Source organism: Hyperolius riggenbachi, chromosome 2, assembly GCF_040937935.1.
Source record: "Hyperolius riggenbachi isolate aHypRig1 chromosome 2, aHypRig1.pri, whole genome shotgun sequence".
In the NCBI taxonomy this organism is placed as follows: domain Eukaryota; kingdom Metazoa; phylum Chordata; class Amphibia; order Anura; family Hyperoliidae; genus Hyperolius; species Hyperolius riggenbachi.
Window position 1 is genome coordinate 4412338 of NC_090647.1, and position 25978 is coordinate 4438315.

A 25978-nucleotide genomic window follows, 5' to 3' on the forward strand; every position below is an offset into this window, starting at 1 on the left:
TGGGTTGATGGAGCTCCCGGGATGGTGAGTACCTGTGTATGGGTTTATGGAGCTCCTCGGATGGAGAGTACCTGTGTTTGGGTTGATGGAGCTCCCGGGATGGTGAGTACCTGTGTTTGGGTTTATGGAGCTCCTCGGATGGTGAGTACCTGTGTTTGGGTTGATGGAGTTCCCGGGATGGTGAATACCTGTGTTTGGGTTGATGGATCACCTGGTATGGTGAGTACCTGTGTTTTGGTTCATAGAGCTCCCGGATGGTGAGTACCTGTGTTTGGGTTGATGCTGAAGGCTCCATGTTCATTTCCACTGAGGAAGGTGTAGGTGATTCTCCCAGAAGATCCTCCATTGTGCGCAGCTCTCACCGATCCCACCACCGAGCCTGAGGAGCAGAAGACACACAAATAATGAAACAATCTCCTAACGCAGGTAAATGAGGAGGGATAAGGAGAGGCCGAGGCAGTCAGGGCGAGGGTGCTGTTGGGGTGAGGGTGCTGTCTGGGTCACAGGTGATGTGAGGGTGATGGGTGATATCAGGGTGATGGGTGATATCAGGGTGATGGGTGATATTAGGGTGATGGGTGATATCAGGGTGATGGGTGATATCAGGGTGATGGGTGATATTAGGGTGAGGGTGCTGTTAGGGTGACGGGTGCTGTCGGGTTGAGGGGTGATATCAGGGTGACGGTGATGTCAGGGCGATGAAGTACAGGGCAGGTATATCAGGAGGGGCAATAACAGTATGACAGAGGGTAGAATGACAGCACAGGCCACAATGATATCAGGGCAGTTGTTATACAGAGAGAAGCAGTTCTATCACACAATTCAGGATAATAGGGTGGTGTCATCACACTCAGAGGACAGTCATGATTACAATATGGAAGGGGGTAGTCGTCACACTGGGGGGGCAGATGGGTCATATATATCTCTGGTGAGGTAGCCCAGACCTCAGATCACACACTGACCTTGCTGGCTATTCTCGGATAAGGTGATATCGGTGGAGTCTCGTGGAAAGCGAGGACCTCGGGCTGCCTCCTCCCGTATATGGATGACGAGCACAGCGGTGGTGGATAGTGGTGACTCCCCAAGATCCGATGCTTGGACGTACACGGTGCGTTCTTTGGGGGTCATTCCATCGAGTGCCTCCAGCAGACGTACTTCCCCGGTGTAAGGGTCCACAGAGAACCCCCCTTTGGTGGACTGCGGGGCCAACCTGTACAAGATGGAAGCATTGGCGCCTGCGTCCTTATCTTCTGCCCTGAGTGCGGTCAGAGTCCGCTTTATGGGGGTGTTACGGGACAAGTTGAGAAGGAAAGGACTGCGCAGAAATGTAGGGGGATTGTCATTGATATCTCTTATCACAATGGTGACAGAGGCCTCGGCACTGCGGGGCCCAGAGGGGTCTGAGTCCATCACCCAGGCCAAGAATGTATAGACTGCTCTCCGCTCACGGTCCAGCTGAACCGCCGTGGTGATCTGTCCAGTCATTGGGTCAATCTGGAAGGTGCCCTGAGTACCATTAGACAAGTAGAATGTTGTTTGCCCATTGGGGCCATGGTCTGGGTCAACAGCTGTCAGCTTCAGGACCAAACTGCCCAGTGGGGCACCCTCGGGGATCTCTGCATTGAAGGAGGATGCTGAGAAGGTCGGAGTGTTGTCATTAAGATCCAGCACTGACACTGTGACAGTGGCCGTGGCAGTGAGGGAAGGACTGCCACTATCCTGGACTGATACAGACAACCGGTACTCTGAAGTGGATTCTCGGTCCAAGGCACGGGATGTTGAGAGGGCTCCAGAAAAAGGGTCCAATGTGAAGTCACTGGAGGGATCTCCACCTGGTGAGAAGAAAGCAAGGATATGAAATCAGTCAGCGTTAGGGCCAGTGCACACCAAAAAGCGCTAGTGTAATCACAAACGCTCAGCGATTTTTGAAGTAATTTTTCTAGGCAATTCTAGGAGAGTTTTAGTGTAGCGTTGGTTATTTTTTGTTACATAGAGCTGTAAAGCAGCAGCTTCTGTAACAAAAACGCTTGGGAAATTGCTCTGATCTAGTGGTTTTCAGAGCGATTTCCCACTTTCCTATGCTTAACATTGAGGAAGAATCGCCTCAGAAATCAGCAGAAATGCTGCAGGACCCGAGCTTACGTTTGGGAAAAAAGCTCATCGCTCTGGTGTGCTCCATCCCATCCAAATACATTAGCCAAGTGCTTTTCAAAGAGCAAGCATTTCAAAAAGTGCTCAGAAGCGCTCTTGGTGTGCACCAGTCCTGACAGAGTCACCTAGAATGGAAATGATTTATCGCTGGACAGTTATAAAATCCTCCTGATTTTGATATCCTCTTTATGTGCATCCTTGATAGCTTATTCTCGACACCTACTATGCCCGTGGTCAGATCATGATATGGTCTTGACCGCGATGACATCTCCAATACCTAAAACCTTTCGCTCTCAATGGAGACTAAATGAATCTTTATTAACTAATGTTAGTATTTGTAATGATATAGAACAATCTCGCGATAACTACTTCAACGAAAATATCACTCCAGATGTGAATGATGGTGTGTGTTGGGTTGCCCATAAGGCGGTGATCAGAGGAGAACTTATTAAAAAGGCATCAAAAGCTAAAAGAGATAAGGGGATCATTGTATCTAATTTAGAGCATAAAATCAATACCCTACACCTTCTAAATCAATCTAATCCCTCCCGATATTTTCAAAAACAAATATTCGATCTACAACTACAATTGGACACGATCCTAGGTGCGGAGGTGCAAAGCCATGAGATGGACTGGGGCTATGGCCTACGAACAGTTAAATAAGCCTAACAAATGGTTGGCTAAGAAATTAAGATTAAAGCAGACAACTAATCGTGACACCCAAGGTAATATAACCTCAAATCCAGAGAAAATATATAAAACATTCCTGGACTATTATTCAAAATTGTACAACCCCTGATGTAGCCTCAGACGAGAGAGAGAAGTTCCTACAAGATACTATTGGAATCACACTTAACCAAGAGACTATGAAATCCCTGAATGCCCCAATTAATGAAGAAGAGTTACATGAAGCCATAAAACGGCCAAAAAGATCGAAGGCTCCAGGCCCTGATGGCTTTTTCTCAGTATATTACAAAAAATTTGAATATACGCTTACTCCCCATCTCCTGCGATTTTTTAATTTTCTAATGAAAGGAAAGACCCCTCCACAAGAATTTTTAGCCTCTGCAATATGTGTTATACACAAGCCCCCAAGAAATCCACTCTTAACGAAAAATGATAGACCTATCTCTTTGCTTGGAGTGGACTATAAGCTTTTCACCTCAATATTAGCTGTTAGATTAAACAGGGTCTTGCCGGCACTAGTCCACAAAGATCAAGTTGGGTTTATCCCACAGAGACCAGCTTCCGACAATATATACGAAAAGTCTTAGATTTACAGCATTACTGTTTAAGGACCTCTCAGAGCCTAGCCTTATTATCCTTGGATATGGAAAAGGCTTTCGACAGGATAAAATGGCCATATCTATTTTCGGTCCTAACTAAATTTGGCTTTTCGGGAGACTTTTTAAGTGCCGTCAAGACCCTTTACTCATACCCTTCGGCCTATATTAAACTCCCATCCTATTCCCAAACTAGATTTCCCATATGTAGAGGCACGAGACAGGGCTGCCCACTATCCCCAGGCATCTTCGCCTTAATTATTGAACCGCTTGCTATAAAGATCCGTAGGTCTAAGGAGATTCTGTGAGTTACGATTAAGAATAAACAATACAAATTAAACCTCTTTGCGGACGACATCCTTCTAACACTATCCTCCCCTCACACGTCTATTCCAAACCTCTTAAAAGTCATCGACGATTTCTCGATATTTTCAGGTTTTAAGTTAAATATCGATAAATCCAAACTGATGATCTCTAGAATGCACCCTAAAAATGTGAAATCCCTGGCTGATTCATTGGGTCTTCAGCATCAACCCAATTATATCAAATATTTAGGAATAAACCTTCCCCTAGATCCGAATAAATTATATGATGTAAATTTTCCTGCTATGTACAGGAAACTTTCATCAGATCTAGATCAATGGTCAAAATCCCCCCTCTCCCTACTCGGGAAAATCCACTCAATCAAAATGACCCTATTCCCACGATTACTTTATATTTTTAGAGTCCTCCCAATCCCGATTAAGATCTCACACCTGATGCTGTTACAAAAGCAAATTCATACTTTTATCTGGTCCAAAAAAAAAGCAAGGCCTTAATCTCCCTATTCTCCAATCTTATTTTAGAGCCGCTAGACTCTCCCAATTGGTAGCTGTAAATTTGGGCAATTCGGCCCATTTGTGGGTAGACATAGAGTCAAAATTAATACATCCTCTTACCCCGGTAGGACTCATGTGGGCATCCAAAATTCCTGTTAAAATGATTATGACCCTGGCCCCAATACTAGCCTATTCTTTAAAATTATGGATTAGATGTAGGTTTGTATACAGATTACAATCCCGGGTAAGCCTCATGCCTAGTTTGATTGGGAACCCTGACTTTCCTCCAGGCCTAGGCGCTCAGTCTTTTGATTGGTGGAAATCCAAGGACTTTACACGAATAGGCAAGTTCACTTCGGCCTTCAGGTTAATGAAATTAGGAGAGTTTTATACTAAGAGAGATGTGCCTCCCTCTGAATATTCTAGGGCCCAACTAATTTTTAAATTCCTAGACAAATTTGATAAACACAAGGACATACTTGTTTATACAACTTTTGAGACAAGATGCAGACAGGGCCCTTTAGAAAAAGGTCTTATTTCTGATATTTATGGATTGTTAACGAGAGCGGCTGACGAGGAGAAATATAAATTTCAATTAGATTGGGAAGCAGAATGCGAGACCTCAATGTCTGGCTAAATGGGCACACTGCTGTTCTACCTTATTGAAGAACAGTTTATTCTATTCATCGATAGAAACTTCACTCAAATTGCTACATAGAGTTTACTTTACTCCTGCCAGGGTCCACGCATTCTGCCCATCACAATCACAACTGTGTCCTAGGGGATGTAGACAAACAGGGACCATGTGGCATATGTGGTGGCAATGTCCTGTAGTCCAGGCCTTCTGGAGGACAGTCTGGAAGCGCACCTCTCTTCTACTTACTATCCACTCTCCTTTAAATCCTACAATAGCCTTATTGGGCAATAGAGTTGGGCCGAACCTCCGATTTTAGGTTCGCGAACCGGGTTCGCGAATTTTCGCGAAAGGTTCGGTTCGCGTTAAAGTTCGCGAACCGCAATAGACTTCAATGGGGAGGCGAACTTTGAAAAAAAAAATTTATGCTGGCCACAAAAGTGATGGAAAAGATGTTTCAAGGGGTCTAACACCTGGAGGGGGGCATGGCGGAGTGGGATACACGCCAAAAGTCCCCGGGAAAAATCTAGATTTGACGCAAATCAGCGTTTTAAGGGCAGAAATCATATTGAATGCTAAATGACAGGCCTAAAGTGCTTTAAAACATCTTGCATGTGTATACATCAATCAGGTAGTGTAATTAAGGTACTGCTTCACACTGACACACCAAACTGTTCACTGAACAGAACAGGTATACAGCGGCGGGTTCACTGAACAGAACAGGTATGCAGTGGCGGGTTCACTGAACAGAACAGGTATACAGTGGCGGGTTCACTGAACACAACAGGTATGCAGTGGCGGGTTCACTGAACAGAACAGGTATACAGTGGCGGGTTCACTGAACAGAACAGGTATGCAGTGGCGGGTTCACTGAACAGAACAGGTATACAGTGGCGGGTTCACTGAACAGAACAGGTATGCAGTGGCGGGTTCACTGAACAGAACAGGTATACAGTGGCGGGTTCACTGAACAGAACAGGTATGCAGTGGCGGGTTCACTGAACAGAACAGGTATACAGTGGCGGGTTCACTGAACAGAACAGGTATACAGTGGCTGGTTCACTGAACAGAACAGGTATACAGTGGCGGGTTCACTGAACAGAACAGGTATGCAGTGGCGGGTTCACTGAACAGAACAGGTATACAGTGGCGGGTTCACTGAACAGAACAGGTATGCAGTGGCGGGTTCACTGAACAGAACAGGTATACAGTGGCGGGTTCACTGAACAGAACAGGTATACAGTGGCAGGTTCACTGAACAGAACAGGTATACAGTGGCTGGTTCACTGAACAGAACAGGTATGCAGTGGCGGGTTCACTGAACAGAATAGGTATACAGTGGCGGGTTCACTGAACAGAACAGGTATACAGTGGCGGGTTCACTGAACAGAACAGGTATGCAGTGGCGGGTTCACTGAACAGAACAGGTATACAGTGGCGGGTTCACTGAACAGAACAGGTATGCAGTGGCAGGTTCACTGAACAGGTATGCAGTGGTGGGTTCACAGAACAGGTATGCAGTGGTGAGTTCACAGTACAGGTATGCAGTGGTGGGTTCACAGAACAGGTATGCAGTGGTGAGTTCACAGAACAGGTATGCAGTGGTGGGTTCACAGAACAGGTATGCAGTGGTGGGTTCACAGTACAGGTATGCAGTGGTGGGTTCACAGAACAGGTATGCAGTGATGGGTTCACAGTACAGGTATGCAGTGGTGGGTTCACAGTACAGGTATGCAGTGGTGGGTTCACAGTACAGGTATGCAGTGGTGGGTTCACAGAACAGGTATGCAGTGGTGGGTTCACAGAACAGGTATGCAGTGGTGAGTTCACAGTACAGGTATGCAGTGGTGGGTTAACAGAACAGGTATGCAGTGGTGGGTTCACAGAACAGGTATGCAGTGGTGGGTTCACAGTACAGGTATGCAGTGGTGGGTTCACAGAACAGGTATGCAGTGGTGGGTTCACAGGACAGGTATGCAGTGGTGGGTTCACAGGACAGGTATGCAGTGGTGGGTTCACTGAACAGGTATGCAGTGGTGGGTTCACAGAACAGGTATGCAGTGGTGGGTTCACAGCACAGGTATGCAGTGGTGGGTTCACAGCACAGGTATGCAGTGGTGGGTTCACAGTACAGGTATGCAGTGGCGGGTTCACAGAACAGGTATGCAGCCAGGAACAAGCTAAGCCTAACTAATCTTTCCCTATGAGAGACAGTCTGCAGCAGCTCGCCCTACTCTCACTAATGCAGGCACACGAGTGACCGTAATGGCCGCCGCTGCCTGCCTTTTATAAGGGGGGGGAGTGGCTCCAGGGGCTAGTGTAGCCTAATTGGCTACACTGGGCCTGCTGACAGTGATGTAGAGGGTCAAAGTTGACCCTCATGGTGCATTATGGGGCGAACCGAACTTCCGCAAAAGTTCGCCTGCGGGACGCGAACGCGAACCACGGAAGTTCGCATGGAACCGTTCGCAGGCGAACCGTTCGGCCCAACTCTACTGGGCAATAGACCTACTAATCTATCCTCACCCTATAATAAATTGCTACATCATATTATGGCCTTGGCTAGAAGAAATATTGCCTATAACTGGAAGTCTAGAATCCTCAATCCCGAACAATTTTTTTTAAGAAGTTAAATGAGGCCCTTCCTAGCCAAGGTCCATGACAAAATGGACGCTTTCTTGAAGGTCTGGTCCCCTTGGATAGACACTCAAGCCAACGAAGGTTTAGAACATACCCTACGTTCATATTAGCTTCTTCTACTCCCTCACAGAATATCTCCTGGTGTTGTGTACATTTATCATTATTGGTCGCATAAAGTCTCAAATTCACTGGGGACGTGGAACTCGGCGGACCTTCCTAATCTATATACACAGTTTACTTTCTTTCTGTTTGACGTTTGTTTACCCTTTCCTTCCCTACCCTCCTTTCCCCTCCTTACACCTGGAGGAGTCCCAGCCCCACTCCTGGGCCTTCCTTGTATCCCTTCCCCTGTACCCTCCCTCTGTCCCCCTTCTCATTCCTCCCGGGCTTTTCCCTTCCTGACCCCAAATTATACATTAAAAAATTCGGGTTGATATATATTAATGTATTGTAAGTATTATCTAGAGTAGGAATATAAGTTCCTCTGTTTATTCTTTGATGTTTAATGATTAATAGAAATGTTTCATTATTGTGTTAATAATTATGACTCCCCTATGGGGGATCTTATGTTTGATTCTCTGTACTGTGAACTTGATTTTTGCACAATAAACACCCTTGAAACAAAAATCTTCCCCCACACCTCACCCACCTTCTCCATCAACTATCGCTCATTCAGAACCAAACAGCGGGGGAAAGAATTTCATCATGACTCAGGAGAAAGAGTAGTCATCACACCTCCTATCTCCATATTCCTGACCTCCTGTAACAACACCTCATACAGCACCTCTTACCTAGTGACAGCCCTCTAGTACCACCAGCAGTAATGTCCTTCTTCCGCCCTCCGGTATCAATTGGCGTAAATAAACGTTAGTTTATCTAAATCGTTGCAGAACACAACATGTTTCGGGGTTTCCTCCTTCCTCAGGTGACGCACAGCAACCTTATATAATACTAATACAGTGCACCACCCCCATACTAGGAGGACCCTCCCACTTCGGTCAACTGACCTAGGTGAAGCTCAGTCCATCATTAACCCCTCAGGGTAAGTCCAATAAAACTTTCTGGGCACTACATAACAAAGATGTCCGCCCACATAAGTGTCAGCATACATCCAGTGATATTACTGTACACAATCAGCTTCATCCAAAATGTGCCAAAACACCGTCCCAGGGGGCCGTTGTTCCCTCTAGCTGCACATGCTGCAATCACACACAGTGCTGCCTCTCTCACTGTGATCTGATATGACCCAGGATGCCCTCTAGCTGCACATGCTGCAATCACACACAGCCCTGCCTCTCTCACTAAGATCTGATATGACCCAGGCTGCCATCTAGCTGCACAAGCTGCAATCACACACCTTCCAGCATCACTCACTATGATCTGATATGACCCAGGCTGCCCTCTAGCTGCACATGCTGCAATCACACACCTTCCAGCATCACTCACTATGATGCGATATGACCCAGGCTGCCCTATGCCTGCACATGCTGCAATCACACACAGTCCTGCCTCTCTCACTATGATCTGATATGACCCAAGCTGCCCTCTAGGTGCACATGCTGCAATCACACAAAGCCCTGCCTCTCTCACTATGATCTGATATGACCCAGGCTGCCCTCTAGCTGCACATGCTGCAATCACACACAGTCCTGCCTCTCTCACTATGATCTGATAGGACCCAGGCTGCCCTCTAGTTGCACATGCTGCAATCACACACAGTCCTGCCTCTCTCACTATGATCTGATAAGACCCAGGCTGCACTCTAGCTGCACATGCTGCAATCACACACAGTGCTGCCTCTCTCACTATGATCTGATATGACACAGGCTGCTCTCTACCGGCACATGCTGCAATCACACACAGTCCTGCCTCTCTCGCTATGATCTGATATGACCCAGGCTGCCCTCTAGCTGCACATGATGCAATCACACACAGTCCTACCTCTCTCACTATGATCTGATATGACCCAGGCTGCCCTCTAGCTGCACATGCTGCAATCACACACCTACCAGCATCACTCACTGTGATCTGATATGACCCAGGCTGCCCTCTAGCTCCACATGCTGCAATAACACACAGCCCTGCCTCTCTCACTATGATCTGATATGACCCAAGCTGCCCTCTAGGTGCACATGCTGCAATCACACACAGCCCTGCTTCTCTCACTATGATCTGATATGACCCAGGCTGCCCTCTAGCTGCACATGCTGCAATCACACACAGCCCTGCCTCTCTCACTATGATCTGATATGACCCAGGCTGCCCTCTAGCTGCACATGCTGCAATCACACACAGCCCTGCCTCTCTCACTATGATCTAATATGACCCAGGCTGCCCTCTAGCTGCACATGCTGCAATCACACACAGTCCTGCCTCTCTCACCATGATCTGATATGACCCAGGCTGCCCTCTAGCTGCACATGCTGCAATCACACACAGTCGTGCCTCTCTCACTATGATCTGATATGACCCAGGCTGCCCTCTAGCTGCACATGCTGCAATCACACACCTCCCAGCATCACTCACTATGATCTGATATGACCCAGGCTGCCCTCTAGCTGCCCATGCTGCAATCACACACAGTCCTGCCTCTCTCACTATGATCTGATATGACCCAGGCTGTCCTCTAGCTGCACATGCTGCAATCTCACACTCCCAGCATCACTCACTATGATCTGAAATGACCCAGGCTGCCCTCTAGCTGCACATGCTGCAATCACACACCTCCCAGCATCACTCACTATGATCTGATATGACCCAGGCTGCCCTCTAGCTGCACATGCGGCAATCAACACCTCCCAGCATCACTCACTATGATCTGATATGACCCAGGCTGCTCTCCAGCTGCACATGCTGCAATCACACACCTCCCAGCATCACTCACTATGATCTGATATGACCCAGGCTGCCCTCTAGCTGCACATGCTGCAATCACACACCTCCCAGCATCACTCACTATGATCTGATATGACCCAGGCTGCTCTCTAGCTGCACATGCTGCAATCACACTCCTCCCAGCAACCCTCACAATGATCTGATATGACCATGTCCCAGGCTGCCCTCTAGCTGCACATGCTGCAATCGCACACCTCCAAGCGTCACTCACTATGATCTGATATGACCCAGGCCGCCCTCTAGCTGCACATGCTGCAATCACACACCTCCCAGCATCACTCACTATGATCTGATATTACCCAGGCTGCTCTCTAGCTGCACATGCTGCAATCACACACCTCCCAGCATCACTCACTATGATCTTATATGACCCAGGCTGCCCTCTAGCTGCACATGCTGCAATCACACACAGCCCTGACTCTCTCACTATGATCTGATATGACCCAAGCTGCCCTCTAGGTGCACATGCTGCAATCACACACAGTCCTGTCTCTCTCACTATGATCTGATATGACCCAGGCTGCCCTCTAGCTGCACATGCTGCAATCACACACAGCCCTGCCCCTCTCACTATGATCTAATATGACCCAGGCTGCCCTCTAGCTGCACAAGCTGCAATCACACACAGCCCTGCCTCTCTCACTATGATCTGGTATGACCCATGCTGCAATCACACACAGCCCTGCCTCTAGCTGCACATGCTGCAATCACACACAGTTCTACCTCTCTCACTATGATCTGATAGGACCCAGGCTGCCCTCTAGCTGCACATGCTGCAATCACACACAGTGCTGCCTCTCTCACTATGATCTGATATGTACCAGGCTGCTCTCTACCTGCACATGCTGCAATCACACACAGTCCTACCTCTCTCACTATGATCTAATATGACACAGGCTGCTCTCTACCGTCACATGCTGCAATCACACACAGTCCTGCCTCTCTCGCTATGATCTGATATGACCCAGGCTGCCCTCTAGCTGCACATGCTGCAATCACAAACAGTCCTACCTCTCTCACTATGATCTGATATGACCCAGGCTGTCCTCTAGCTGCACATGCTGCAATCACACACCTCCCAGCATCACTCACTGTGATCTGATATGACCCAGGCTGCCCTCTAGCTGCACATGCTGCAATAACACACAGCCCTGCCTCTCTCACTATGATCTGATATGACCCAAGCTGACCTCTAGGTGCACATGCTGCAATCACACACAGTCCTGCCTCTCTCACTATGATCTGATATGACCCAGGCTGCCATCTAGCTGCACATGCTGCAATCATACACCTTCCAGCATCACTCACTATGATCTGATATGACCCAGGCTGCCCTCTAGCTGCACATGCTGCAATCACACACCTTCCAGCATCACTCACTATGATGCGATATGACCCAGGCTGCCCTATGCCTGCACATGCTGCAATCACACACAGTCCTGCCTCTCTCACTATGATCTGATATGACCCAAGCTGCCCTCTAGGTGCACATGCTGCAATCACACACAGCCCTGCCTCTCTCACTATGATCTGATATGACCCAGGCTGCCCTCTAGCTGCACATGCTGCAATCACACACAGTCCTGCCTCTCTCACTATGATCTGATAGGACCCAGGCTGCCCTCTAGTTGCACATGCTGCAATCACACACAGTCCTGCCTCTCTCACTATGATCTGATAAGACCCAGGCTGCACTCTAGCTGCACATGCTGCAATCACACACAGTGCTGCCTCTCTCACTATGATCTGATATGACACAGGCTGCTCTCTACCGGCACATGCTGCAATCACACACAGTCCTGCCTCTCTCGCTATGATCTGATATGACCCAGGCTGCCCTCTAGCTGCACATGATGCAATCACACACAGTCCTACCTCTCTCACTATGATCTGATATGACCCAGGCTGCCCTCTAGCTGCACATGCTGCAATCACACACCTACCAGCATCACTCACTGTGATCTGATATGACCCAGGCTGCCCTCTAGCTCCACATGCTGCAATAACACACAGCCCTGCCTCTCTCACTATGATCTGATATGACCCAAGCTGCCCTCTAGGTGCACATGCTGCAATCACACACAGCCCTGCTTCTCTCACTATGATCTGATATGACCCAGGCTGCCCTCTAGCTGCACATGCTGCAATCACACACAGCCCTGCCTCTCTCACTATGATCTGATATGACCCAGGCTGCCCTCTAGCTGCACATGCTGCAATCACACACAGCCCTGCCTCTCTCACTATGATCTAATATGACCCAGGCTGCCCTCTAGCTGCACATGCTGCAATCACACACAGTCCTGCCTCTCTCACCATGATCTGATATGACCCAGGCTGCCCTCTAGCTGCACATGCTGCAATCACACACAGTCGTGCCTCTCTCACTATGATCTGATATGACCCAGGCTGCCCTCTAGCTGCACATGCTGCAATCACACACCTCCCAGCATCACTCACTATGATCTGATATGACCCAGGCTGCCCTCTAGCTGCCCATGCTGCAATCACACACAGTCCTGCCTCTCTCACTATGATCTGATATGACCCAGGCTGTCCTCTAGCTGCACATGCTGCAATCTCACACTCCCAGCATCACTCACTATGATCTGAAATGACCCAGGCTGCCCTCTAGCTGCACATGCTGCAATCACACACCTCCCAGCATCACTCACTATGATCTGATATGACCCAGGCTGCCCTCTAGCTGCACATGCGGCAATCAACACCTCCCAGCATCACTCACTATGATCTGATATGACCCAGGCTGCTCTCCAGCTGCACATGCTGCAATCACACACCTCCCAGCATCACTCACTATGATCTGATATGACCCAGGCTGCCCTCTAGCTGCACATGCTGCAATCACACACCTCCCAGCATCACTCACTATGATCTGATATGACCCAGGCTGCTCTCTAGCTGCACATGCTGCAATCACACTCCTCCCAGCAACCCTCACAATGATCTGATATGACCATGTCCCAGGCTGCCCTCTAGCTGCACATGCTGCAATCGCACACCTCCAAGCGTCACTCACTATGATCTGATATGACCCAGGCCGCCCTCTAGCTGCACATGCTGCAATCACACACCTCCCAGCATCACTCACTATAATCTGATATGACTCAGGCTGCTCTCCAGCTGCACATGCTGCAATCACACACCTCCCAGCATCACTCACTATGATCTGATATTACCCAGGCTGCTCTCTAGCTGCACATGCTGCAATCACACACCTCCCAGCATCACTCACTATGATCTTATATGACCCAGGCTGCCCTCTAGCTGCACATGCTGCAATCACACACAGCCCTGCCTCTCTCACTATGATCTAATATGACCCAGGCTGCCCTCTAGCTGCACATGCTGCAATCACACACAGTCCTGCCTCTCTCACCATGATCTGATATGACCCAGGCTGCCCTCTAGCTGCACATGCTGCAATCACACACAGTCGTGCCTCTCTCACTATGATCTGATATGACCCAGGCTGCCCTCTAGCTGCACATGCTGCAATCACACACCTCCCAGCATCACTCACTATGATCTGATATGACCCAGGCTGCCCTCTAGCTGCCCATGCTGCAATCACACACAGTCCTGCCTCTCTCACTATGATCTGATATGACCCAGGCTGTCCTCTAGCTGCACATGCTGCAATCTCACACTCCCAGCATCACTCACTATGATCTGAAATGACCCAGGCTGCCCTCTAGCTGCACATGCTGCAATCACACACCTCCCAGCATCACTCACTATGATCTGATATGACCCAGGCTGCCCTCTAGCTGCACATGCGGCAATCAACACCTCCCAGCATCACTCACTATGATCTGATATGACCCAGGCTGCTCTCCAGCTGCACATGCTGCAATCACACACCTCCCAGCATCACTCACTATGATCTGATATGACCCAGGCTGCCCTCTAGCTGCACATGCTGCAATCACACACCTCCCAGCATCACTCACTATGATCTGATATGACCCAGGCTGCTCTCTAGCTGCACATGCTGCAATCACACTCCCCCCAGCAACCCTCACAATGATCTGATATGACCATGTCCCAGGCTGCCCTCTAGCTGCACATGCTGCAATCGCACACCTCCAAGCGTCACTCACTATGATCTGATATGACCCAGACAGCCCTCTAGCTGCACATGCTGCAATCACACACCTGCCAGCATCCCTCACAATGATCTGATATGACCCAGGCCGCCCTCTAGCTGCACATGCTGCAATCACACACCTCCCAGCATCACTCACTATAATCTGATATGACTCAGGCTGCTCTCCAGCTGCACATGCTGCAATCACACACCTCCCAGCATCACTCACTATGATCTGATATTACCCAGGCTGCTCTCTAGCTGCACATGCTGCAATCACACACCTCCCAGCATCACTCACTATGATCTTATATGACCCAGGCTGCCCTCTAGCTGCACATGCTGCAATCACACACAGCCCTGCCTCTCTCACTATGATCTGATATGACCCAGGCTGCCCTCTAGCTGCACATGCTGCAATCACACACAGCCCTGCCTCTCTCACTATGATCTGATATGACCCAGGCTGCCCTCTAGCTGCACATGCTGCAATCACACACAGCCCTGCCTCTCTCACTATGATCTGGTATGGCCCAGGCTGCCCTCTAGCTGCACATGCTGCAATCACACACAGTTCTACATCTCTCTCACTATGATCTGATAGGACCCAGGCTGCCCTCTAGCTGCACATGCTGCAATCACACACAGTGCTGCCTCTCTCACTATGATCTGATATGACACAGGCTGCTCTCTACCGTCACATGCTGTAATCACACACAGTCCTGCCTCTCTCGCTATGATCTGATATGACCCAGGCTGCCCTCTAGCTGCACATGCTGCAATCACAAACAGTCCTACCTCTCTCACTATGATCTGATATGACCCAGGCTGCCCTCTAGCTGCACATGCTGCAATCACACACAGCCCTGCCTCTCTCACTATGATCTGGTATGACCCAGGCTGCCCTCTAGCTGCACATGCTGCAATCACACACAGCCCTGCCTCTCTCACTATGATCTGATATGACCCAGGCTGCCCTCTAGCTGCACATGCTGCAATCACACACAGCCCTGCCTCTCTCACTATGATCTGGTATGACCCATGCTGCAATCACACACAGCCCTGCCTCTAGCTGCACATGCTGCAATCACACACAGTTCTACCTCTCTCACTATGATCTGATAGGACCCAGGCTGCCCTCTAGCTGCACATGCTGCAATCACACACAGTCCTGCCTCTCTCACTATGATTTAAAATGACCCAGGCTGCCCTCTATCTGCACATGCTGCAATCACACACAGTGCTGCCTCTCTCACTATGATCTGATATGACACAGGCTGCTCTCTACCGTCACATGCTGCAATCACACACAGTCCTGCCTCTCTCGCTATGATCTGATATGACCCAGGCTGCCCTCTAGCTGCACATGCTGCAATCACAAACAGTCCTACCTCTCTCACTATGATCTGATATGACCCAGGCTGCCATCTAGCTGCACATGCTGCAATCACACACCTCCCAGCATCACTCACTGTGATCTGATATGACCCAGGCTGCCCTCTAGCTGCACATGCTGCAATAACACACAGCCCTGCCTCTCTCACTATGATCTGATATGACCCAAGCTGCCCTCTAGCTGCACATGCTGCAATCACACACAGTCCTGCCTCTCTCACTATGATCTGATATGACCCAGGCTGCCCTCTAGCTGCACATGCTGCAATCACACACAGCCCTGCCTCTCTCACTATGATCTGATATGACCCAGGCTGCCCTCTAGCTGCACATGCTGCAATCACACACAGCCCTGCCTCTCTCACTATGATCTGATATGACCCAGGCTGCCCTCTAGCTGCACATGCTACAATCACACAAAGTCCTACCTCTCTCACTATGATCTGATATGACCTAGGCTGCCCTCTAGCTGCACATGCTGCAATCACACACAGTCCTGCCTCTCTCACTATGATCTGATATGACCCAGGCTGCCCTCTAGCTGCACATGCTGCAATCACACACAGTGCTGCCTCTCTCACTATGATCTGATATGACCCAGGCTGCTCTCTAGCTGCACATGCTGCAATCACACACAGTCCTACCTCTCTCACTATGATCTGATATGACACAGGCTGCTCTCTACCGTCACATGCTGCAATCACACACAGTCCTGCCTCTCTCACTATGATCTGATAGGACCCAGGCTGCCCTCTAGCTGCACATGCTGCAATCACACACAGTCCTGCCTCTCTCACTATGATTTAAAATGACCCAGGCTGCCCTCTAGCTGCACATGCTGCAATCACACACAGTGCTGCCTCTCTCACTATGATCTGATATGACACAGGCTGCTCTCTACCGTCACATGCTGCAATCACACACAGTCCTGCCTCTCTCGCTATGATCTGATATGACCCAGGCTGCCCTCTAGCTGCACATGCTGCAATCACAAACAGTCCTACCTCTCTCACTATGATCTGATATGACCCAGGCTGCCCTCTAGCTGCACATGCTGCAATCACACACAGCCCTGCCTCTCTCACTATGATCTGATATGACCCAGGCTGCCCTCTAGCTGCACATGCTACAATCACACAAAGTCCTACCTCTCTCACTATGATCTGATATGACCTAGGCTGCCCTCTAGCTGCACATGCTGCAATCACACACAGTCCTGCCTCTCTCACTATGATCTGATATGACCCAGGCTGCCCTCTAGCTGCACATGCTGCAATCACACACAGTCCTACCTCTCTCACTATGATCTGATATGACCCAGGCTGCCCTCTAGCTGCACATGCTGCAATCACACACAGCCCTGCCTCTCTCACTATGATCTGATATGACCCAGGCTGCCCTCTAGCTGCACATGCTACAATCACACAAAGTCCTACCTCTCTCACTATGATCTGATATGACCTAGGCTGCCCTCTAGCTGCACATGCTGCAATCACACACAGTCCTGCCTCTCTCACTATGATCTGATATGACCCAGGCTGCCCTCTAGCTGCACATGCTGCAATCACACACAGTCCTACCTCTCTCACTATGATCTGATATGACCCAGGCTGCCCTCTAGCTGCACATGCTGCAATCACAAACAGTCCTACCTCTCTCACTATGATCTGATATGACCCAGGCTGCCCTCTAGCTGCACATGCTGCAATCACACACAGCCCTGCCTCTCTCACTATGATCTGATATGACCTAGGCTGCCCTCTAGCTGCACATGCTGCAATCACAAACAGTCCTACCTCTCTCACTATGATCTGATATGACCCAGGCTGCCATCTAGCTGCACATGCTGCAATCACACACCTCCCAGCATCACTCACTGTGATCTGATATGACCCAGGCTGCCCTCTAGCTGCACATGCTGCAATAACACACAGCCCTGCATCTCTCACTATGATCTGATATGACCCAAGCTGCCCTCTAGCTGCACATGCTGCAATCACACACAGTCCTGCCTCTCTCACTATGATCTGATATGACCCAGGCTGCTCTCTACCTGCACATGCTGCAATCACACACAGTCCTACCTCTCTCACTATGATCTGATATGACACAGGCTGCTCTCTACCGTCACATGCTGCAATCACACACAGTCCTGCCTCTCTCGCTATGATCTGATATGACCCAGGCTGCCCTCTAGCTGCACATGCTGCAATCACAAACAGTCCTACCTCTCTCACTATGATCTGATATGACCCAGGCTGTCCTCTAGCTGCACATGCTGCAATCACACACCTACCAGCATCACTCACTGTGATCTGATATGACCCAGGCTGCCCTCTAGCTGCACATGCTGCAATAACACACAGCCCTGCCTCTCTCACTATCATCTGATATGACCCAAGCTGCCCTCTAGGTGCACATGCTGCAATCACACACAGTCCTGCCTCTCTCGCTATGATCTGATATGACCCAGGCTGCCCTCTAGCTGCACATGCTGCAATCACACACAGCCCTGCCTCTCTCACTATGATCTGATATGACCCAGGCTGCCCTCTAGCTGCACATGCTGCAATCACACTCAGTCCTACCTCTCTCATTATGATCTGATATGACCTAGGCTGCCCTCTAGCTGCACATGCTGCAATCACACACAGTGCTGCCTCTCTCACTATGATCTGATATGACCCAGGCTGCTCTCTACCTGCACATGCTGCAATCACACACAATCCTACCTCTCTCACTATGATCTGATATGACCAAGGCTGCCCTCTAGCTGCACATGCTGCAATCACACACCTCCCAGCATCACTCACTATGATCTGATATGACCCAGGCTGACCTCTAGCTGCCCATGCTGCAATCAAACACAGTCCTGCCTCTCTCACTATGATCTGATATGACCCAGGCTGTCCTCTAGCTGCACATGCTGCAATCTCACACTCCCAGCATCACTCACTATGATCTGATATGACCCAGGCTGCCCTCTAGCTGCACATGCTGCAATCACACACCTCCCAGCATCACTCACTATGATCTGATATGACCCAGGCTGCCCTCTAGCTGCACATGCGGCAATCAAACACCTCCCAGCATCACTCACTATGATCTGATATGACCCAGGCTGCTCTCCAGCTGCACATGCTGCAATCACACACTCCTCCCAGCATCACTCACAATGATCTGATATGACCCAAGCTGCCCTCTAGCTGCACATGCTGCAATCACACACCTCCCAGCATCACTCACTATGATCTGATATGACCCAGGCTGCTCTCCAGCTGCACATGCTGCAATCACACACTCCTCCCAGCATCCCTCACAATGATCTGATATGACCCAAGCTGCCCTCTAGCTGCAAATGCTGCAATCACACACCTCCCAGCATCACTCACTATGATCTGATATGATCCAGGCTGCCCTCTAGCTGCACATGCTGCAATCACACACCTCCCAGCATCACTCACTATGATCTGATATGACCCAGGCTGCTCTCTAGCTGCACATGCTGCAATCACACACAGCCCTGCCTCTCTCACTATCATCTGATATGACCCAAGCTGCCCTCTAGGTGCACATGCTGCAATCACACACAGTCCTGCCTCTCTCGCTATGATCTGATATGACCCAGGCTGCCCTCTAGCTGCACATGCTGCAATCACACACAGCCCTGCCTCTCTCACTATGATCTGATATGACCCAGGCTGCCCTCTAGCTGCACATGCTGCAATCACACTCAGTCCTACCTCTCTCATTATGATCTGATATGACCTAGGCTGCCCTCTAGCTGCACATGCTGCAATCACACACAGTGCTGCCTCTCTCACTATGATCTGATATGACCCAGGCTGCTCTCTACCTGCACATGCTGCAATCACACACAATCCTACCTCTCTCACTATGATCTGATATGACCAAGGCTGCCCTCTAGCTGCACATGCTGCAATCACACACCTCCCAGCATCACTCACTATGATCTGATATGACCCAGGCTGACCTCTAGCTGCCCATGCTGCAATCAAACACAGTCCTGCCTCTCTCACTATGATCTGATATGACCCAGGCTGTCCTCTAGCTGCACATGCTGCAATCTCACACTCCCAGCATCACTCACTATGATCTGATATGACCCAGGCTGCCCTCTAGCTGCACATGCTGCAATCACACACCTCCCAGCATCACTCACTATGATCTGATATGACCCAGGCTGCCCTCTAGCTGCACATGCGGCAATCAAACACCTCCCAGCATCACTCACTATGATCTGATATGACCCAGGCTGCTCTCCAGCTGCACATGCTGCAATCACACACTCCTCCCAGCATCACTCACAATGATCTGATATGACCCAAGCTGCCCTCTAGCTGCACATGCTGCAATCACACACCTCCCAGCATCACTCACTATGATCTGATATGACCCAGGCTGCTCTCCAGCTGCACATGCTGCAATCACACACTCCTCCCAGCATCCCTCACAATGATCTGATATGACCCAAGCTGCCCTCTAGCTGCAAATGCTGCAATCACACACCTCCCAGCATCACTCACTATGATCTGATATGATCCAGGCTGCCCTCTAGCTGCACATGCTGCAATCACACACCTCCCAGCATCACTCACTATGATCTGATATGACCCAGGCTGCTCTCTAGCTGCACATGCTGCAATCACACACCTCCCAGCGTCACTCACTATGATCTGATATGACCCAGGCTGCCCTCTAGCTGCACATGCTGCAATCACACACTCCCAGCATCACTCACTATGATCTGATATGACCCAGGCTGCCCTCTAGCTGCACATGCTGCAATCACACACCTCCAAGCATCACTCACTATGATCTGATATGACCCAGGCTGCCCTCTAGCTGCACATGCTGCAATCACACACCTCCTAGCATCACTCACTATGATCTGATATGACCCAGGCTGCTCTCTAGCTGCACATGCTGCAATCACACACCTCCCAGACTCTCTCACTATGATCAGATATGTCCCAGGCTGCCCTCTAGCTGCACATGCTGCAATCACACACCTCCCAGAATCACTTACTATGATCTGATATGACCCAGGCTGCCCTCTAGCTGCACATTCTCACTATGATCTGATATGACCCAGGCTGACCTTTAGCAGCACACACTGCAGCCATTTTACTATCAGTACAGGCAGAGTAACAGCTTATACTGTACACACTGGAGGTAGCAGAGATCAGCACACACTGCAGCTAGTTTACTATCAGTACAGGCACAGAGTAACAGCTTATACTGTACATACTGGAGACAGCAGAGATCAGCACACACTGCAGCTAGTTTACTATCAGTACAGGCACAGAGTAACAGCTTATACTGTACATACTGGAGGTAGCAGAGATCAGCACACACTGCAGCTAGTTTACTATCAGTACAGGCACAGAGTAACAGCGTATACTGTACATATTGGAGGCAGCAGAGATCAGCACACACTGCAGCTAGTTTACTATCAGTACAGGCCCAGAGTAACAGCTTATACTGTACATACTGGAGGCAGCAGAGATCAGCACACACTGCAGCTAGTTTACTATCAGTACAGGCACAGAGTAACAGCTTATACTGTACATGCTGGAGGTAGCAGAGATCAGAACACACTGCAGCTAGTTTACTATCAGTACAGGCACAGAGTAACAGCTTATACTGTACATACTGGAGGCAGCAGAGATCAGCACACACTGCAGCTAGTTTAGTACCAGTACAGGCACAGAGTAACAGCTTATACTGTACATACTGGAGGTAGCATAGATCAGAACAAACTACTGCCAGTTTACTATCAGTACAGGCTGAGTAACAGCTTATACTGTACATACTGGAGGCAGCAGAGATCAGCACACGCTGCAGCTAGTTTACTATCAGTAACGGCCCAGAGTAACAGCTTATACTGTACATACTGGAGGTAGCAGAGATCAGCACACACTGCAGCTAGTTTACTATCAGTACAGGCACAGAGTAACAGCTTATACTGTACATACTGGAGGTAGCAGAGATCAGCACACGCTGCAGCTAGTTTACTATCAGTACAGGAGCAGAGTAACAGCTTATACTGTACATACTGGAGGCAGCAGAGATCAGAACAAACTACAGCTAGTTTACTATCAGTACAGGCACAGAGTAACAGCTTATACTGTACATACTGGAGGCAGCAGAGATCAGCACACGCTGCAGCTAGTTTACTATCAGTACAGGCACAGAGTAACAGCTTATACTGTATGTATTGGAGGCAGCAGAGATCAGAACAAACTGCAGCTAGTTTACTATCAGTACAGGCACAGAATAACAGCTTATACTGTACATATTGGAGGCAGCAGAGATCAGAACAAACTGCAGCTAGTTTACTATCAGTACAGGCACAGAGTAACAGCTTATACTGTACATACTGGAGGCAGCAGAGATCAGCACACACTGCAGCTAGTTTACTATCAGTATAGGCACAGAGTAACAGCTTATACTGTACATATTGGAGGCAGCAGAGATCAGCACATGCTGCAGCTAGTTTACTATCAGTACAGGCACAGAGAGACAGCTTATACTGTACATACTGGAGGCAGCAGAGATCAGAACACACTGCAGCTAGTTTAGTATCAGTACAGGCACAGAGTAACAGCTTATACTGTACATACTGGAGGCAGCAGAGATCAGAACACACTGCAGCTAGTTTACTATTAGTACAGGCCCAGAGTAACAGCTTATAATGTACATACTGGAGGTAGCAGAGATCAGCACACACTGCAGCTAGTTTACTATAAGTACAAGCACAGAGTAAAAGCTTATACTGTACATACTGGAGGCAGCAGAGATCAGAACACACTGCAGCTAGCTTACTATCAGTACAGGCACAGAGTAACAGCTTATACTGTACATACTGGAGGTAGCGGAGATCAGAACAAACTGCTGCCAGTTTACTATCAGTACAGGCACAGAGTAACAGCTTATACTGTACATACTGGAGGCAGCAGATATCCGCACACACTGCAGCTAGTTTACTATCAGTACAGGCACAGAGTAACAGCTTATACTGTACATACTGGAGGCAGCAGAGATCAGCACACACTGTAGCTAGCTTACTATCAGTACAGGCACAGAGTAACAGCTTATACTGTACATACTGGGGGTAGCAGAGATCAGCACACACTGTAGCTAGTTTACTATCAGTACAGGCACAGAGTAACAGCTTATACTGTACATACTGGAGGCAGCCGAGATCAGAACACACTGCAGCTAGTTTAGTATCAGTACAGGCACAGAGTAACAGCTTATACTGTACATACTGGAGGCAGCAGAGATCAGAACAAACTGCAGCTAGTTTACTATCAGTACAGGCACAGAGTAACAGCTTATACTGTACATACTGGAGGTAGCAGAGATCAGCACACACTGTAGCTAGCTTACTATCAGTACAGGCACAGAGTAACAGCTTATACTGTACATACTGGAGGTAGCAGAGATCAGCACACACTGTAGCTAGCTTACTATCAGTACAGGCACAGAGTAACAGCTTATACTGTACATACTGGAGGCAGCAGAGATCAGCACACACTGCAGCTAGTTTAGTATCAGTACAGGCACAGAGTAACAGCTTATACTGTACATACTGGAGGCAGCAGAGATCAGAACAAACTGCAGCTAGTTTACTATCAGTACAGGCACAGAGTAACAGCTTATACTGTACATACTGGAGGCAGCAGAGATCAGCACACACTGTAGCTAGCTTACTATCAGTACAGGCACAGAGTAACAGCTTATACTGTACATACTGGAGGCAGCAGAGATCAGCACACACTGCAGCTAGTTTAGTATCAGTACAGGCACAGAGTAACAGCTTATACTGTACATACTGGAGGCAGCAGAGATCAGAACAAACTGCAGCTAGTTTACTATCAGTACAGGCACAGAGTAACAGCTTATACTGTACATACTGGAGGTAGCAGAGATCAGAACAAACTGCAGCTAGTTTACTATCAGTACAGGCACAGAGTAACAACTTATACTGTACATACTGGAGGTAGCAGAGATCAGCACACACTGCAGCTAGGTTACTATCAGTACAGGCACAGAAAAACAGCTTATACTGTGCATACTGGAGGTAGCAGAGATCAGCACACGCTGCAGCTAGTATACTATCAGTACAGGCACAGAGTAACAGCTTATACTGTACATACTGGAGGCAGCAGAGATCAGAACAAACTGAAGCTAGTATACTATCAGTACAGGCACAGAGTAACAGCTTATACTGTACATACTGGAGGTAGCAGAGATCAGCACACACTGCAGCTAGGTTACTATCAGTACAGGCACAGAAAAACAGCTTATACTGTGCATACTGGAGGTAGCAGAGATCAGCACATGCTGCAGCTAGTATACTATCAGTACAGGCACAGAGTAACAGCTTATACTGTACATACTGGAGGCAGCAGAGATCAGCACACACTGCAGCTAGTTTAGTATCAGTACAGGCACAGAGTAACAGCTTATACTGTACATACTGGAGGCAGCAGAGATCAGAACAAACTGCAGCTAGTTTACTATCAGTACAGGCACAGAGTAACAGCTTATACTGTACATACTGGAGGCAGCAGAGATCAGCACACACTGCAGCTAGTTTACTATCAGTACAGGCACAGAGTAACAGCTTATACTGTACATACTGGGGGCAGCAGAGATCAGCACACACTGCAGCTAGTTTAGTATCAGTACAGGCACAGAGTAACAGCTTATACTGTACATACTGGAGGCAGCAGAGATCAGCACACAGTGCAGCTACTTTACTATCAGTACAGGCACAGAATAATAGCTTATACTGTACATACTGGAGGCAGCAGAGATCAGCACACGCTGCAGCTAGTTTACTATCAGTACAGGCACAGAGTAACAGCTTATACTTTACATATTGGAGGCAGCAGAGATCAGAACAAACTGCAGCTAGTTTACTATCAGTACAGGCACAGAGTAACAGCTTATACTGTACATATTGGAGGCAGCAGAGATCAGAACAAACTGCAGCTAGTTTACTATCAGTACAGGCACAGAGTAACAGCTTATACTGTACATACTGGAGGTAGCAGAGATTAGCACACACTGCAGCTAGTTTACTATCAGTACAGGCACAGAGTAACAGCTTATACTGTACATACTGGAGGTAGCAGAGATCAGCACATGCTGCAGCTAGTTTACTATCAGTACATGAGCAGAGTAACAGCTTATAATGTACATACTGGAGGCAGCAGAGATCAGAACAAACTGCAGCTAGTTTACTATCAGTACAGGCACAGAGTAACAGCTTATACTGTACATACTGGAGGCAGCAGAGATCAGCACACACTGCAGCTAGTTTACTATCAGTACAGGCACAGAGTAACAGCTTATACTGTACATACTGGAGGTAGCAGAGATCAGCACACGCTGCAGCTAGTTTACTATCAGTACAGGAGCAGAGTAACAGCTTATACTGTACATACTGGAGGCAGCAGAGATCAGAACAAACTACAGCTAGTTTACTATCAGTACAGGCACAGAGTAACAGCTTATACTGTACATACTGGAGGCAGCAGAGATCAGCACACGCTGCAGCTAGTTTACTATCAGTACAGGCACAGAGTAACAGCTTATACTGTATATATTGGAGGCAGCAGAGATCAGAACAAACTGCAGCTAGTTTACTATCAGTACAGGCACAGAATAACAGCTTATACTGTACATATTGGAGGCAGCAGAGATCAGAACAAACTGCAGCTAGTTTACTATCAGTACAGGCACAGAGTAACAGCTTATACTGTACATACTGGAGGCAGCAGAGATCAGCACACACTGCAGCTAGTTTACTATCAGTACAGGCACAGAGTAACAGCTTATACTGTACATATTGGAGGCAGCAGAGATCAGCACATGCTGCAGCTAGTTTACTATCAGTACAGGCACAGAGAGACAGCTTATACTGTACATACTGGAGGCAGCAGAGATCAGAACACACTGCAGCTAGTTTAGTATCAGTACAGGCACAGAGTAACAGCTTATACTGTACATACTG

At 48.6% G+C, this 25978-nt stretch overlaps 1 protein-coding gene across 1 annotated transcript in view; it reads right to left on the reverse strand.

Annotated features, from left to right (window-relative positions):
- DCHS1 (dachsous cadherin-related 1) overlaps nt 1–25978 on the reverse strand; it is a 215306-nt gene that overhangs the window by 30313 nt on the left and 159015 nt on the right. Inside the window, exons 14-15 of the mRNA XM_068266467.1 lie at nt 963–1832; nt 266–379 (exon numbers count right to left, since the gene is read on the reverse strand). Coding sequence (XP_068122568.1) covers nt 266–379; nt 963–1832 — 984 coding nt within the window. The remainder of the gene's footprint in view (nt 1–265; nt 380–962; nt 1833–25978) is intronic.